Consider the following 13,601-nt stretch of genomic DNA (forward strand, 5'->3'; position numbering starts at 1 on the left):
AATAAAATCGATTTTCCAGAAAACGCGTTAAAAGTTTTCAACTGACTACAACCTTACATGGTGACTCCAACCTTACACCTCTTCTCAAGCGGAGCATATAAGAGGTATTCATATGAATTTTTCACTCAACATGAAGTATGATATAACGAACAATTCTGCAGCATTAACTCAAAAATCACGTTTTTTGATTTATGCCGGTCTTGCAGCAAATGAGCGATATGTATATATAAATATGTCGATATGTATCTCTTTACAAGATATAAAGATATACCTATATACATACATACATATTTATTTTTCACCATTTTATTTGTTGAAACATTTTGCAAATTCTCCAGGAGTTTTTCTCAATATTTCACATTATTTAGCGATACCATTCGCCACTATTTCGCTTCGTTTCTGCCTCAATGACAGCCATGAGCTGGATCTGAGAATCAACTTTCCGTCCGTAATACAGTAAGCTGCTATCAATTTCGTCCGGTGTATCTACCAAATGTATTAACCAACCATATTTTTGATTCTCCGTAATCGGTGCCAGCGATCGATTTTTTAAAGCATTGGAACGTTGTTTGCTAATCAAATCCATGTAGTGATTCACTTTTGGCGAGTTTAAGAGCTTCGGATCGCAATCAAATGACTCATGGCGGGCGTAGAATTTTTCCGTTAATGCTTTTATCCGATAATTTGGACGAAAATAGTTGACATTGTGGTTAATATTTTTCGTGTTACAGCAGGGCATGCCTTACACAAAATATACAAAAGTTATAAAAATTATAAAAATGTATATAAATAGAAAATAGTAAAAAATCGGTGCGAGAGAGCAATTTATGTTGCTGTCACTCCCAATATTTTTAATTTTTAAACATGTCAATTGTTTAGGTAGAACATTTTTATAGTCGAGCATAATATATACAGGGGCATTATGATTGGAAGACGTTTCGGTTACGAAGAGCTGATTGTCGTGGAACATTTTTAAAAAAATTGCTTTCATGATCGAACGTTAAAGAAATGGTATTAGAGTGCAAGTCTTTAATGTTCCAAAAGTTGCTGTTGTTGTTGTTGATACGGTTTTATAATCCACGCTAGGGTGGCAAGGTTTAGGCTGGTTGTCATCGAGGTCATCTAACGGTAGGCCGAGGAAAAATCGACGGGGTCGCATCATAGGGAGAAGGGTGTTAGATGAGTGGGGTTTGCTGGGAATACAAAGAGGTCATTAGAGTCATGTTGGGACTCGTTGCATGCTGGACATATATTTGCTATGTCGGGGTCGATTCTGGATACACAAGACTTTTTCTATGATATTCATCCGTAAGCAATAAAAACTACTGGCGGCTCTGTTCTAACCTGAAAGTCAGGCAAAATCTCTATATTATTTCAGATTGGGATCTTATTTCAGTATTATATACAAATAAATCACCAAATATATTATAATATACTTGTATATATTCGATTTATTTAATATTTCACGTGTTCAGTTTTCTTGAAAATTTTGAATATTTTTATTTATTTATTTTTTTTTTTGTAACTATTGGGACATTCTCATTTGGTTTCGAAAAAATTGTCGATTTTTGCTCTTGTCATTATTTTACAATAGGGAAAAAAGAAACAAAAGCAGTTAAAGGTATCAAGGATTGACGTCTTACACAGGCTTTTAAGAATTTTTTCACAATTATGGCGTTCAATAAATTTTTGCGTTTGTCCAACGGCCCCGATATGCCGGCATTTGGCTTGAGATTATATCAGGTTTGTTGAAAACATAATAAGTTATGTAATATAAGTATGAAATAGATGTAAGATTAAAGCGTGTTCCAACAGTTTTCCTTCTCTCTTCTGAAATAATATTGTTAAACTAACGTCTCGAGAACATATATATGTATGTATAAATTTTAATACCTGATTTTCATCTAGGTGAAGAGAGATGACGTTAGCGTGATTTTAAATGATGCCATCGAAGCCGGTTATCGTCTGTTTGAAACTTCGCCGTCCTATAATAATCAGAGTGATGTTGGAGATGTCTTGACCGCTTGGTTAAAGGGAAATAAAATTAGACGAGAGGAACTTTTTATTGTGACTAATCTACCTGTTTCAAGTAAGTTAGCAGTTTGAGCAAAAAAAATATATGTAAACGATTCTTTTGCAGACAACAGGCCCCATGAAGTTGAAGACACGCTGAAAGAGTCTTTAAAGAAACTACAACTAGATTATGTTGATCTGTATTTAGTGGAAGCGCCATTTGCTATTAAAATGGAAAATGAAGAAGTTTTTAAGCGAGACAGCGCTGGCAATGCCTTATTAGACGAAGCAACCGATCATGTGGCCATATGGGGGGTCGGTATTCGATGACTGAAAACTTATGTTCGAAAATTTGTGATCATTTAAATCCTTTTAGATCATGGAAGAATTGATGAGTACCGGTTTGACCAAATCCATTGGTTTAGGAAATTTTAATGTCGACCAAATACAACATATTGTAGAAACCAGAAAAATGATACCACACGTTTTGCAAGTACACTGAAAGCGCCAAAAAATCTCTTCCGCTTATAATGTTATTGAAATCTCTACTTACAGATTGAATATCATGTATATTTGCAACAACCCGAACTTATAGACTATTGCAGAAGTGCCAACATCACCTTATTAACCTATGCAGCTTTAGGCGCTGTAAATAAGCCTGACAAATCCCAAAGAGTATCTGTGCTAGATAAAGACGAAATTCCTATTTTGGATCTACCCGAATTACGTGAAATCGCTGCAGCACACAAAAAAACACCGGCGCAGGTAGCATTTCGTTGGATCATTGATAAGAAAATGGCATTGACCGTGAAAAGTTCAAACAATGAAAGAATACGCTCGAATATTGATATTTTCGACTTTTCACTTACCAAAGAGGAAATGGAGAAGCTTAATGCTTTGGATAGGAATAGGCGTTTTGTGGACTTCTCGCAGTATAAAGGGTAAATATTACATACTTGGTTGTGCAGAAAACGAGTTGCAAAAGAACATGACTGATAAAGATAAAATTAAAAAAAAAAAAACATTTTTAAACTCGTTTCCAAATCATTTTGATTATTGGAAAATTGGTATATTTTTAAGATTTTTTTTTGTTTTTACAGTATCGAAAAGCATCCAAATTATCCATTTACTACGTAATTCATTTCAAGAACCAAAATTACACATGTTCTCATATAGTGCATTTGTATGGTTTACATATCTTTATTGAATAAATTTTATCTTAAAATTTCAATATAATAAAGTATAAATTTTTATCTCAGCAGCATAGAATATTATTTAAATATTGTATTAAAATAAAGGCTGATCCATTTTGAGATTCCCTAATTTTTTAAAGAAAACACACAGAAACTTTTAATTAAATGGGGAATGTTTATTATCATTCGAAAGAACATTCTTTGGCATTTATTTTTTGGAATTATGTTTTTTAAACGTTGGCCAATAACTCATTCGAGCATTTCGATTGGTAACTGGCGAATGACAAGCGTGATGTTTCGCTCCAAGGCCTGAATCGAAGCGGGATTTGTGCGTATATACTGTGTATATCCCCACAGGAAAAAGTCTATCCGTGTGATATCACACGATATTGATGGTCGATCGTCTGGCCCATAACGTGAAATTATCTGATCACCTCACCAAACCGTCGTTTTTTCTGTATGAAAAGGCAGCTTTTGAATCTCTTCAAGTTGCTCTTTGTCTCAAATGAGACAAATTTGCCTCATTCCTGAACAAAATTTGGCTCGAAAAAGTCGGAACTTCTTGGAATTTTTCAAGAGCTCATAGAGCGAAGCGTTGTCGCGTGGGAAGGTCGAACGGCTACAGTTTTTGCAGAAGCTGTACTTTGTACGCTTTTATATTATATTACGATCGCGCCGTAAAATGCGCCAAGTAGTTCCATATGTCAGTCCGAATTGCTGTGAACGGCGCCGAATCGACCCTCCACGGTCTTCGTGTACAATGTCAGCTTCGGCTGCTATATTTTCTTCACTGCGTGCTGAACGTGGTCTATTTGGTGGAATGTCATCCAATAATGAATGCTAGGTCTCAAGATGGGGGCTGCGAATAGTACGCTCTGTACACCGATTATATTGATTATAAACTGGCGAAGCGTGTGAAATATACTCTTTACAGGACGTGAATATTCGTAATAAAGTTGAACGATTTGTAGACGTTTCTCAGAAGGAAGTCTTTCTGCGATTAAATGCCAGAAAATATTGAAAAAAAAAACATGGCAGCTTGAAACGACTCACGCGTGCTCTGTCAAGAAAGGCAATTGAAAAAGTACCTCTACTTGGATCGCCCGTTATTAAATTTCAAAGTAGTATTCATCAAATGATTAAATCTTTCATTATTCATTCTGTACTCGAGCACTGGACATTTTTTTCACTGGACACAATTTTGTTCTGTAGAATAGCAACGAAACTGAAACAAAAATATTCAGTTATAGAATAAATAAAGTTAGATCAAGAAATTTTTCATATCAGACTATTATAGGATATAGCTGCCATACAAGCAGACCAATCAAAACCCAGTTCTTGCATGAAAAACTTTTTATTTAACGAGATAGCTTCATGAAATTTAGCATGATTTATCTTCCAAGCAACGGATTGTTGGGATCGAACCACTATGGCATATAGCTGATATGCAAACTAAAAGATCCACGTTCTTGTATCAAAATTGCATTTCTTTACTCTTTCTAATCATTTTTCAAAAGTATTTGTTTAAATATCGTAATATGAAAAAATATAAAATACGCTTCAGCCTCTAAGGTGAAAATTTATTTCATTTTTTGAACACACCATTTTAAAAAACGGAACGTCGTTTTTCGACATTCTACGACGATTTTATAAACAAAAGAAAAACAATATCTTTCAAACAAAAAAAAAACAGCAAATTATTAAGCAATTTTAAATTTGAATTGAGTGAAGCTCATCGACAGCGTATTTTGGCATTAATTTATTTCAAAAGTGCTCATTTGCTTTATTCAATAGATGACTGTGCCGTTTTCCTTAACGTTAAATGATGGCAACAAAATGCCATCAATCGGAGTTAACACGTGGAATGTTAGTGTTAAAAATTTACAATTCTGAAAATAAATATTCATATACATTTTCAGCTTGATATCGAGGATTTGGATTTCGTCATAAAGGAGGCGTTATATGTTGGGTTTCGTCACATAGATACATCGGTTTTCAATTTAAACGAAAGACTATTGGGAAAAGTGTTGAAAAAACTCATGGATGAAGGCAAAGTGGAGCGATCAGATTTATTTATTACCACAAAGCTTCCTCCTACAGGTATACATGAACTGAATACGCGTTTACCATGACGAATATTAGATCACAGTAGGTTGTCGTTCGTTGAAAATGTCTCAGTAGTTAGTTATAGCTATAACGATAATTCATTGTTGAAACTATCCGGCGTGCTCGTAATGCTTACGGGACGATATTAATATCGGTATTCTGCGTGAGACGATTGTCTCATGTCTCTAATTGTCACAATAGTTATTTAGTGATTCTGTTAGTCAGGGGTCTCATTTTGGTTTTCTGGCAGATACAGAAGAGTAGTATACTATATAGTAGTATACTGTATCTGCCAGAATATCAAAATAAAACTCCTGACTAACAGAGTTACTAAATGAAGATTGTGACAATTAGAGACATGAGACAATCGTCTTAAGCAGAATACCGATATAAGACTATTTCATTTCACCCCTCGTCATAAGAACGCCGACACGGCTTGCGAAAAATAACAAATACAAATACTTCCTTAAAGAACTGGATTTTGACCAGTCAGTTTCTATTTCAGCTATATATACATGCTATGCTGAATCGATTTGAACAATTGCTACCATCATAAAAATGCCTTTATAGAATCGCTCCGTTGTTTGGCCCCTATATACTATAGTGGTCCGCTATAGGCGGTTCCGTGAAATGAGTAGCGTCTTGCGAAGAAAATGATCAGATCGATATCTCAAAAATTGAGTTCGCGTAGATACTGACAGACGGACGGGTGTAAAAACATACCTTCACGTCTCTAGATATTATTTTCTTTAAAATCTAACACTGAAAGGTGTTATAGACCTTCAGTGAATAATTTATAATTTGAATTTAAATTTATTTTTCGTTCTTTTCCTTTTTTACGTTCACCATAACTTTATGGACTAAGCTAATAAACCCGAATTTGTTGAGACTGCAATGCTACAATCGTTGCATAACTTACAACTGGATTATATTGATCTATATCTAATACAGTTGCCCGTTACATTAATGCATGACGAGAGTTTCGAAGTGATAAAACGGCAAAAGGATGGCTTAGTTTGCTTGGATAATACGGACCATATACTTGTTTGGAAGGTAATGTACGTACATACTTTATTTCTATAAGATAACAACGATCCATTGAATTTATACAACAAGCTTTTGAACCGAGACGATAGGGTCTTCGCCTCTATATATATTGTCAACTGTTTGAAAAAAAGAAAAACTTTATATTTTACAAAATATCTTCACATAAAAATTGCTTTTCAATTTATGTTAATCTAATGCATAATAACTTTTGATGTTACTTGCAGCAAATGGAAGATCTGGTCATAAAAGGTTTGACAAAGTCAATTGGTTTGGCTAATTTCAACCAAAATCAAATCACCAATATACTATGTAATTGCAGTATTCCACCTGCTGTTCTACAGGTGTGCCCCTTCACTCGAAAAACTCTACGTATTTAATATTGCTTGTATGGTTATATTCATGTTACAGATCGAATATCACATATATCTACAACAACCCGAATTACTGAAATTTTGTCAGTTACATAATATTACAATAACATCATTTGCCTCACTCGGTACGCATGATATGCTGTCTTCCAATTATTTTATGACTAAACGCACGCGTTTGCCGAGCTTGCTGGAAGTGCCCGAAGTGAAAGAAATCGCTAAAAAATATAACAAGACCGAATCCCAAATACTTATGCGTTGGATTTTAGAGAAGCATGTCTCGGCTTTATTGCGAATGCACAACTCCGGTCGTATGCATGAAATTATGGGCATATTTGAGTTTTCCATCGGGAGTCATGATATAAGAAAACTGGATGCGTTAGATAGAAACATACGTACTGTAGACTTTGGCTTTTTGAATGGGTGAGTCAATTCATAAAGGGTGCGCTATCTTTTAGGTCGATATGCTGATGTTGTGTAGATTTGAAGTTGTGATTTCGGTTTGAATATTTCCTGAGCTCGTCGTTGGCCCAAGGAATACCAGCGTATAGTTTGGCTGTGAAATAAATTTGATGACGCACCCTGTAGTAACGTGTTATATTCCGTTTATTGTGTTAAATTGTTCCCAATACTCTTTTTGTACTTCTTTTCAGCATAGAAAATCATCCTCAGTATCCTTTCTAGATAAAATGTACATTGGGTATAAAATAATATCAAATAAATTATACTTAATAATTTGTTTAACAATTGTGATATTTGCAAATTAATATAACGGGTGATCCAAGTAGAGGTGCTTTTTTCAAAAGCCTGTTTTTTTACAGATCATTTTCATTTCGAAAATTCACGATCTGTAAAGAATGTGTTTCATGCGCTTCGGTTAACGGACGACATTTGGTTTCAACAAGACGGTGCCACTTCTCAGACATGCAGACAATCCCGCTTCGATTCAGGCTTTGGAGCAAAATATAACGTATGTCATTCACTAGTTGAAATGCTCGAACGAGTCAGCGAAATTTGGATTCAATGGATGAACCATCTGAGACGTAACCGCGTCAACATTTGAAAGAGATGATCTTCAAAAAATAAACGCCAAGAATATTCTTTCGAATGGTCATAAAAATTCCCTATTAAATATGAGGTTGAGATGAATATGAAACCTCGAAATAATAGGTATATACCAGAGAATGTAAAGAATGTCTTTACACCCTCTGTCTTTACATTCTCTGGTATAAACTACCTCAAAGTACAGTGCGAAATCAGTTAGTAACCACGCCTTCACCCATATAATGGTACTGTTTGAAACTCTTAGGTATATGATAACTTCAAAAAGTAGCGCAAGCTAATTATTGATTTTACTATAAGAATATATCGTCACCTGAAATGCAAATTAACGTAACAACATTTTCAGAAATTTACAGTGGCATGAATGAAACACGGAATAAAATGGAACATGAGTGAAACAAAATATTAATATTGGTTAAAACTGGTTTATATATGACCGCAGAACCAGAAAATGTTGAACATATTTAATATTATGTATATAATTTGAAGTAGTGAAGCGTAATCAATAAGACACTCAATTTCGAATTTTTTGATGATACGTTATTTTGCATTTCAGGTGACGATATGTAGTTAGTAGGCACCATTTATTTTATATAGAATAAATTAATTTCTCCAGTCATCTTATATAGAAGTATTATAGAATACAATTTGCTATGAAACAGTTATAAATTTGTGATATAAACAAAGCTAAATATTTGTGAATGAAAACGTGAAGCTCTAAGTTGCTTTTTAAACAGAAGTAACAAATGTTTCACCAAAGAATATGGCACATTTGTTTATTTTAGCAATACAAATATAACATATTGTCCCAAGGAGTGCGTAAATATGTTCTTGTGGGCGCTGGAAATTTTTTTGCCATCTGGGCTAAATAATTAAGCGTGTGAGTAAGTAAACATGGGGGAGGAAAGAAACGTCAACTTTTTGCAAAAATTTTAACACACATAGAAATAGTTTTCTGTCATATTCTGGAATACTTAACTTCCAGCTGTTCATTTTCTAAGTCAGTTCTTATTGTAAACATACCACAGAATATTTGACCCTGTATAATGGGAGAGATGAACATGTGATTTGGGAATGTTTAAGAGTGGATCTAGATTCACTTGTGTTTAATGTAGTTATCTTAAAAACTATTAGAAATATCTAAGGAGATATATGTGAAACTAATGTATTTCAGTACTGAAACTATGACATCAACCCGATGAAATTGTATCCGTTTCTTAGATGAGATTTTATATCTCGGTAGCGGTTTAAATCAAATTTAGTATTCAACTTTGTCAAAATACAGCATTAGTACTAAATCATAAATATTAAGGCACATAAACACGTTCAAAAATATGCTAAGGAGACACCAACCAAAAGACGTTAAATTAATTGGATACGCAGACGACCTTATTGTGGTAGCAATGGCTTAACACCTTGAAACACCTAGAAACACCTACTTAAATTAAATGTTATGCTATGAGTGCATAAACTGACTGCGTCAATGGTTGTCCTCAATGAGTTTACAACCGGCTGAGCAAAGACAGAAGTCTTGTGAAGGAAAGTACTTATATCTCTCATCATAGCGGAGTATGAGATTCATTCACAGCCACAATCACGGTATCGTGAAAGTAATAATCGACTCATGGCTCAAATTTAAGGATCACCTAGAATACACTGCTGGTAAAGCGAATAAAATCCTAAACTAAAAAAAGGCTTCATGCGTTCCATCCCGCGATTTTACTCGCAAAGATAATGAAATCGCTTATATTGTATTATATGCAGCTCCAAAATGGATCCAGGCGCTAGGCATTTAAGCATATGCCAGACAAATAAGACACTAAGAGTTAACAGTGTTTTAGCCAGTATGATGCCCATTAACTTCTAGGGTGACGAATACGAGCGGGTATACAATTTATCAGAGCCGTCAACAGAAGTCAAAAGAGAAGAGTGAGTCAAAAGCTTAACAATTTGGCAGCAGCGGTGGCAAACTTCACTTAAAGAACAGTGGACCAACAGACTGATACCGAACATCCATTCGTGGATAGACAGACGACATTGGGACCTGGATTTCCACCTAACTCAAATAGGTACTAAATGGACATGTGTGCTTTGTACAGATTCCAGCATAACATTAACCCGAATTGTCCGACGTGTTCAGAGCGTTTTGAAGTCTCTGTTGGGAGTAGGTTCGGTTTAGCGGATTGAAGTTCCGGCTTTTGATGCTACCCTCTACTTAAAAGAAAAAACTCGAAAAACGTCCGCATATTTGGTACCTAGGGACTTGAACAGTTTGGTTCGATTTGCGACAATTTTTAGTCATAAGGTGACATACTTCAAAGGCACTATTCGTGCAAAATTTTATTCGGATTCTTTGGTTGGTTCTTGATTTTTATACTGGAAAGTGAAATAATCAAAGGAATTTAAAATTGTGTTACATGAGAAGTAGTATGCGTGGTTGTAGTTCGCCCATTTTCACACTCTAACATATAAATATGGAAAACATGCCACCTACTAAGTTTAGTCGATTTGGCCAAGCGGGTCCCGAAATATGTGATTTCACTTCACTTTTTCAATACTCACTGATCCAAATGGGGCTAGAGTGTCGAAAAAATAGCCCTTGGGCGAATAAAATCCGGGTCAATTCCGATGCGTAGAACCGACTGTGGTGAGAATTGATGTGATTTCACCTAAAAGAGGGCGGTGCCGCGCTCATCGTCCAATTTTGACACTGGCTTTTAGAAAGGTAAAATTTCATGCTTCTGAAGTTTTTGGTTAGTAATCTATCGCGCTTTTAATAGTTTTTAACAGTACCGTTAAGTGGGGAGTTAGCGGGCTTTGATTTGATTTTTTTTTCTCACTTTCGGTGGGGGTTTATATAAAATTTGTCTTGAGGGAATTCAGTTATTTTGGCTTTAAGGGCTTATGAGATGTGTATATTAAACCTATTAGAGAGCGCGGCCCACCTTTTCAAAACTTTAGTCACACGGGTGCCCCTTCTTATAGCAATCCTCTGTGGAATACAGTTCTATATTTGGTGCTTAGTTCTATCACTTTATACATAGTATGATAGTGGTTTTGGAAAATGTGCACAAATTAATCAATAACCTTTTAAAAAATCAATGGTCTCAAAAAGTCAGAATACGCGAACTTGGGAACATCTGTCAATATCTCAAGCTATGTATTACTCGCTTTTTTTGTGATAAAATTTGATTGGGAAAATGTGTGAAATTGATTTAGTTGACTCAACGACAGCTGTTATTTTTTCATAAATAGAAAGCTTCAGTTTCAAACTTTTGATGCACTCAAGCTCATCCTTATGCAAATTGTTTAATTATCCCATTATTTTATATTCATACACACGCACATAAATATTTATATTTGTACGTATGTGAGACTATATACGAAGGCACCGACAAAAGTTCGAAGTCAATTACTGGTAGGGTAGTTTGACAAACAGTTCAATTAGTTTTTAGGTTAGGTTTGGCCAGTCGAGTGCCCTAACAACTGACATTATTATTTGGGAGTAATTGTGTTACAAAATATATTAAAAACTATTATTTGGGAATATTTGTGTTACAAAATATATTAAAAAATATCATATAAAAAATTAGCGAACGAAAAACAGGCAAACTTATTTACCACAAAATTAAAAGTAAATTATTTGTCAAAAAGGTTGCAAAATATAAAATGTTCTTACATGGTTTATCAGATAATCCAACTGTGAAGCTAGAGCTTAAGTTTTGATTTGATGCATTCGACAGTCTCCGAGTACTTTCCTCACTCGCATTGGAAAAACTAACTATCTAATTAAGAGGTTAAAATGTTATTATTGTTAGTAATATTCATATATTTAAATTACTTAATATTAAATGTTTTTCTATAAAAAGATTCATTAAATTACAAAACGGCTATCAACAATTAAGTTCAGCTCAATCTCTTTACCGTAAGGGTGTCATATTTACTTATAAATGACTTCCGTTTCAGACAGATGTTCACGTCCCCAGAGAAGTTTATGTAAGAAGAACAAAAAACAATGAAATTTTAAAATGCCTATAATTGATTTTTGCCCTTACCAGCTCACTGGCTGAAATGGCATAAATTATTCACACCTTAGAACTTAAAAAAACACAAATTGCTTGCAAACTTACTTTAATTGCTTCAATATTGCATGATTAATCAAAAGCATGAAGCCAATTAGAATAAACATTAGGGTGAACTTATTAAATATAATATTATCTAACTTGACAATAATATAAGAAGGCTTTTAATCTTGGATAGACAGGATATTAATAATAGATGTCTAAAGGATTGATGTAAAATTTGTACAAATATTTTATTAAAACTATTTTCTTATTATTACTTTTATTTTTCCTAATACATTTTTTTTATGCTGAAATTACATGGAAAATTTAGTTTTTGTATATAAATTGTGACAAAAATTGTTATTTAAATTCCACGGGTAAATGATATTTCAAAAAAATGTATTTTGCTAAGTTGGCAGGACTGTCCTTAGTATGCCAAATATGAGTGCTATCTGTCAACCAGATTATTAACAGTAGCTGCTTAAGTCGGTACACCTCATTAGTGCTTTGCGATTTTTACAATGGATTAAAATATTGGACAAAGAATTTGTCTCAAATTTTGTATTTCTAATCAAATTTCGTGTGCGGAATCGTTACGAATGTTCGAAAAGGCTTACGGCGATCCAGTTTTATCAAAAACACAAACGAGTAGTACAAAGCCTTCAAAGATGGTCAAGAGATCGTTGAAGACTTGCCGCTAAAAATATTGAAAAATAAAAATATTGAAAAAGAGAAAGGTATGGTGCTTAAAAATCGTCAGGCAAGTGTTAAAGAGATGACAAGAAAGCTCGATATCATTCGCGCGGCCGTTCGAATGATTTTCGTGGATATTTTGGGTTTGAAACTCATTCTTGCTCGACTCGTCCCGATAAAGCTGATTTTTTTCAAAAGAAATGTAGTAAACACGTCTCTTTACACATGCTTGATCGTGCGAATTCCTATCCCACATTCATGGAGATCATTATAATTACAGATGAGATATGGGTTTGTTAGTTTGATATGCAAACAAGTCAACAATCATTGGAATGAAGGGAAAAAATGAGCCGAAACCAAAAAAAAACCACGCCAAAGCCGCTCAAAAATCAAGGTTATGTTCATTGTTTCTTTTTCGATATTCCTTGTTTGGTGCATAATGAATTTATCCGGAAGGAAAGAGGGTCAATAAGGAATTCACTTTGGCCATATTGAAGCGTTTCAGAACATCCGTCGAAAACGGAGAAACATTTCATTGATGATGACCGAATTCAAAGCCAAAAAATCGCAATGTATACCATCGATTAACCACCGTATTCACCAGATTTGGCGCCGTGTAATTTGTTCTTGTTCCCCAAACTGAAATTGCGGCTTCGTTTTCAGTCGATTGAAGAGATAAAACAAAATTCGCTGAATCAGCCAAAAAATGCTTTTGAAAATTGTTTCTCGAAACACTTTGGAAAAATCACTGGCATAAGTGTATTACATCTGGTTTGAGGTTTACTTTGAAGGCGACAAAATATATATTGATGAATAATTAAATATTTTGCGTTTTATTACAATTTCTGGGTGCTTTTTTGTCACAACGTTTTTAACTTTTTATTATTCAAATCAATTTAGTTAAAGTTCTATCTGGAGATAGAAGAGCAAACAGCTCAAGATTTTCATATAAGACAGCTCAGCTATAACATACCGCTCAGAGAAGTGGCGCAACAAAAAAGGTCATTATTTTCAAATTGAAGTTCACTACATAAATTCATAAAAATTAAGCTAAG

General features: G+C 34.3%; 3 protein-coding genes across 3 annotated transcripts in view; all 3 read left to right on the forward strand.

Moving 5' to 3' along the window:
- Window positions 1-13,601, forward strand: part of LOC105224592 (uncharacterized) — a 229,400-nt gene that overhangs the window by 26,282 nt on the left and 189,517 nt on the right. The window lies entirely within an intron of this gene.
- LOC105224584 (aldo-keto reductase family 1 member C1) lies at window positions 1,501-3,263 on the forward strand. The gene is made up of 6 exons (XM_011202712.3): window positions 1,501-1,743; window positions 1,909-2,089; window positions 2,141-2,328; window positions 2,390-2,506; window positions 2,569-2,954; window positions 3,114-3,263. Exons 1-6 carry the CDS (start codon window positions 1,672-1,674, stop codon window positions 3,148-3,150), a joined length of 981 nt encoding a protein of 326 aa, XP_011201014.1. The 5' UTR covers window positions 1,501-1,671; the 3' UTR covers window positions 3,151-3,263.
- On the forward strand, window positions 4,451-7,473 carry LOC105224585 (aldo-keto reductase family 1 member A1). The gene is made up of 6 exons (XM_011202713.3): window positions 4,451-5,072; window positions 5,126-5,306; window positions 6,178-6,365; window positions 6,584-6,700; window positions 6,768-7,150; window positions 7,381-7,473. Exons 1-6 carry the CDS (start codon window positions 5,001-5,003, stop codon window positions 7,409-7,411), a joined length of 972 nt encoding a protein of 323 aa, XP_011201015.1. The 5' UTR covers window positions 4,451-5,000; the 3' UTR covers window positions 7,412-7,473.

The sequence above is a fragment of the Bactrocera dorsalis genome, chromosome 2 (genome assembly GCF_023373825.1).
Source record: "Bactrocera dorsalis isolate Fly_Bdor chromosome 2, ASM2337382v1, whole genome shotgun sequence".
Lineage (NCBI taxonomy): Eukaryota > Metazoa > Arthropoda > Insecta > Diptera > Tephritidae > Bactrocera > Bactrocera dorsalis.

What these genes read in the sequence shown, in the direction of transcription:
- LOC105224584 (XM_011202712.3), top strand. Translation starts at nt 1,672, where the DNA reads ATGGCGTTCAATAAATTTTTGCGTTTGTCCAACGGCCCCGATATGCCG. An exon ending in ATCATGTGGCCATATGGGGG is followed by an intron (nt 2,329 to 2,389) that starts GTCGGTATTCGA and finishes AAATCCTTTTAG; the next exon opens with ATCATGGAAGAATTGATGAG. An exon ending in TGATACCACACGTTTTGCAA is followed by an intron (nt 2,507 to 2,568) that starts GTACACTGAAAG and finishes CTCTACTTACAG; the next exon opens with ATTGAATATCATGTATATTT.
- LOC105224585 (XM_011202713.3), top strand. Translation starts at nt 5,001, where the DNA reads ATGACTGTGCCGTTTTCCTTAACGTTAAATGATGGCAACAAAATGCCA. An exon ending in TCGGAGTTAACACGTGGAAT is followed by an intron (nt 5,073 to 5,125) that starts GTTAGTGTTAAA and finishes ATACATTTTCAG; the next exon opens with CTTGATATCGAGGATTTGGA. An exon ending in CACAAAGCTTCCTCCTACAG is followed by an intron (nt 5,307 to 6,177) that starts GTATACATGAAC and finishes TTATGGACTAAG; the next exon opens with CTAATAAACCCGAATTTGTT.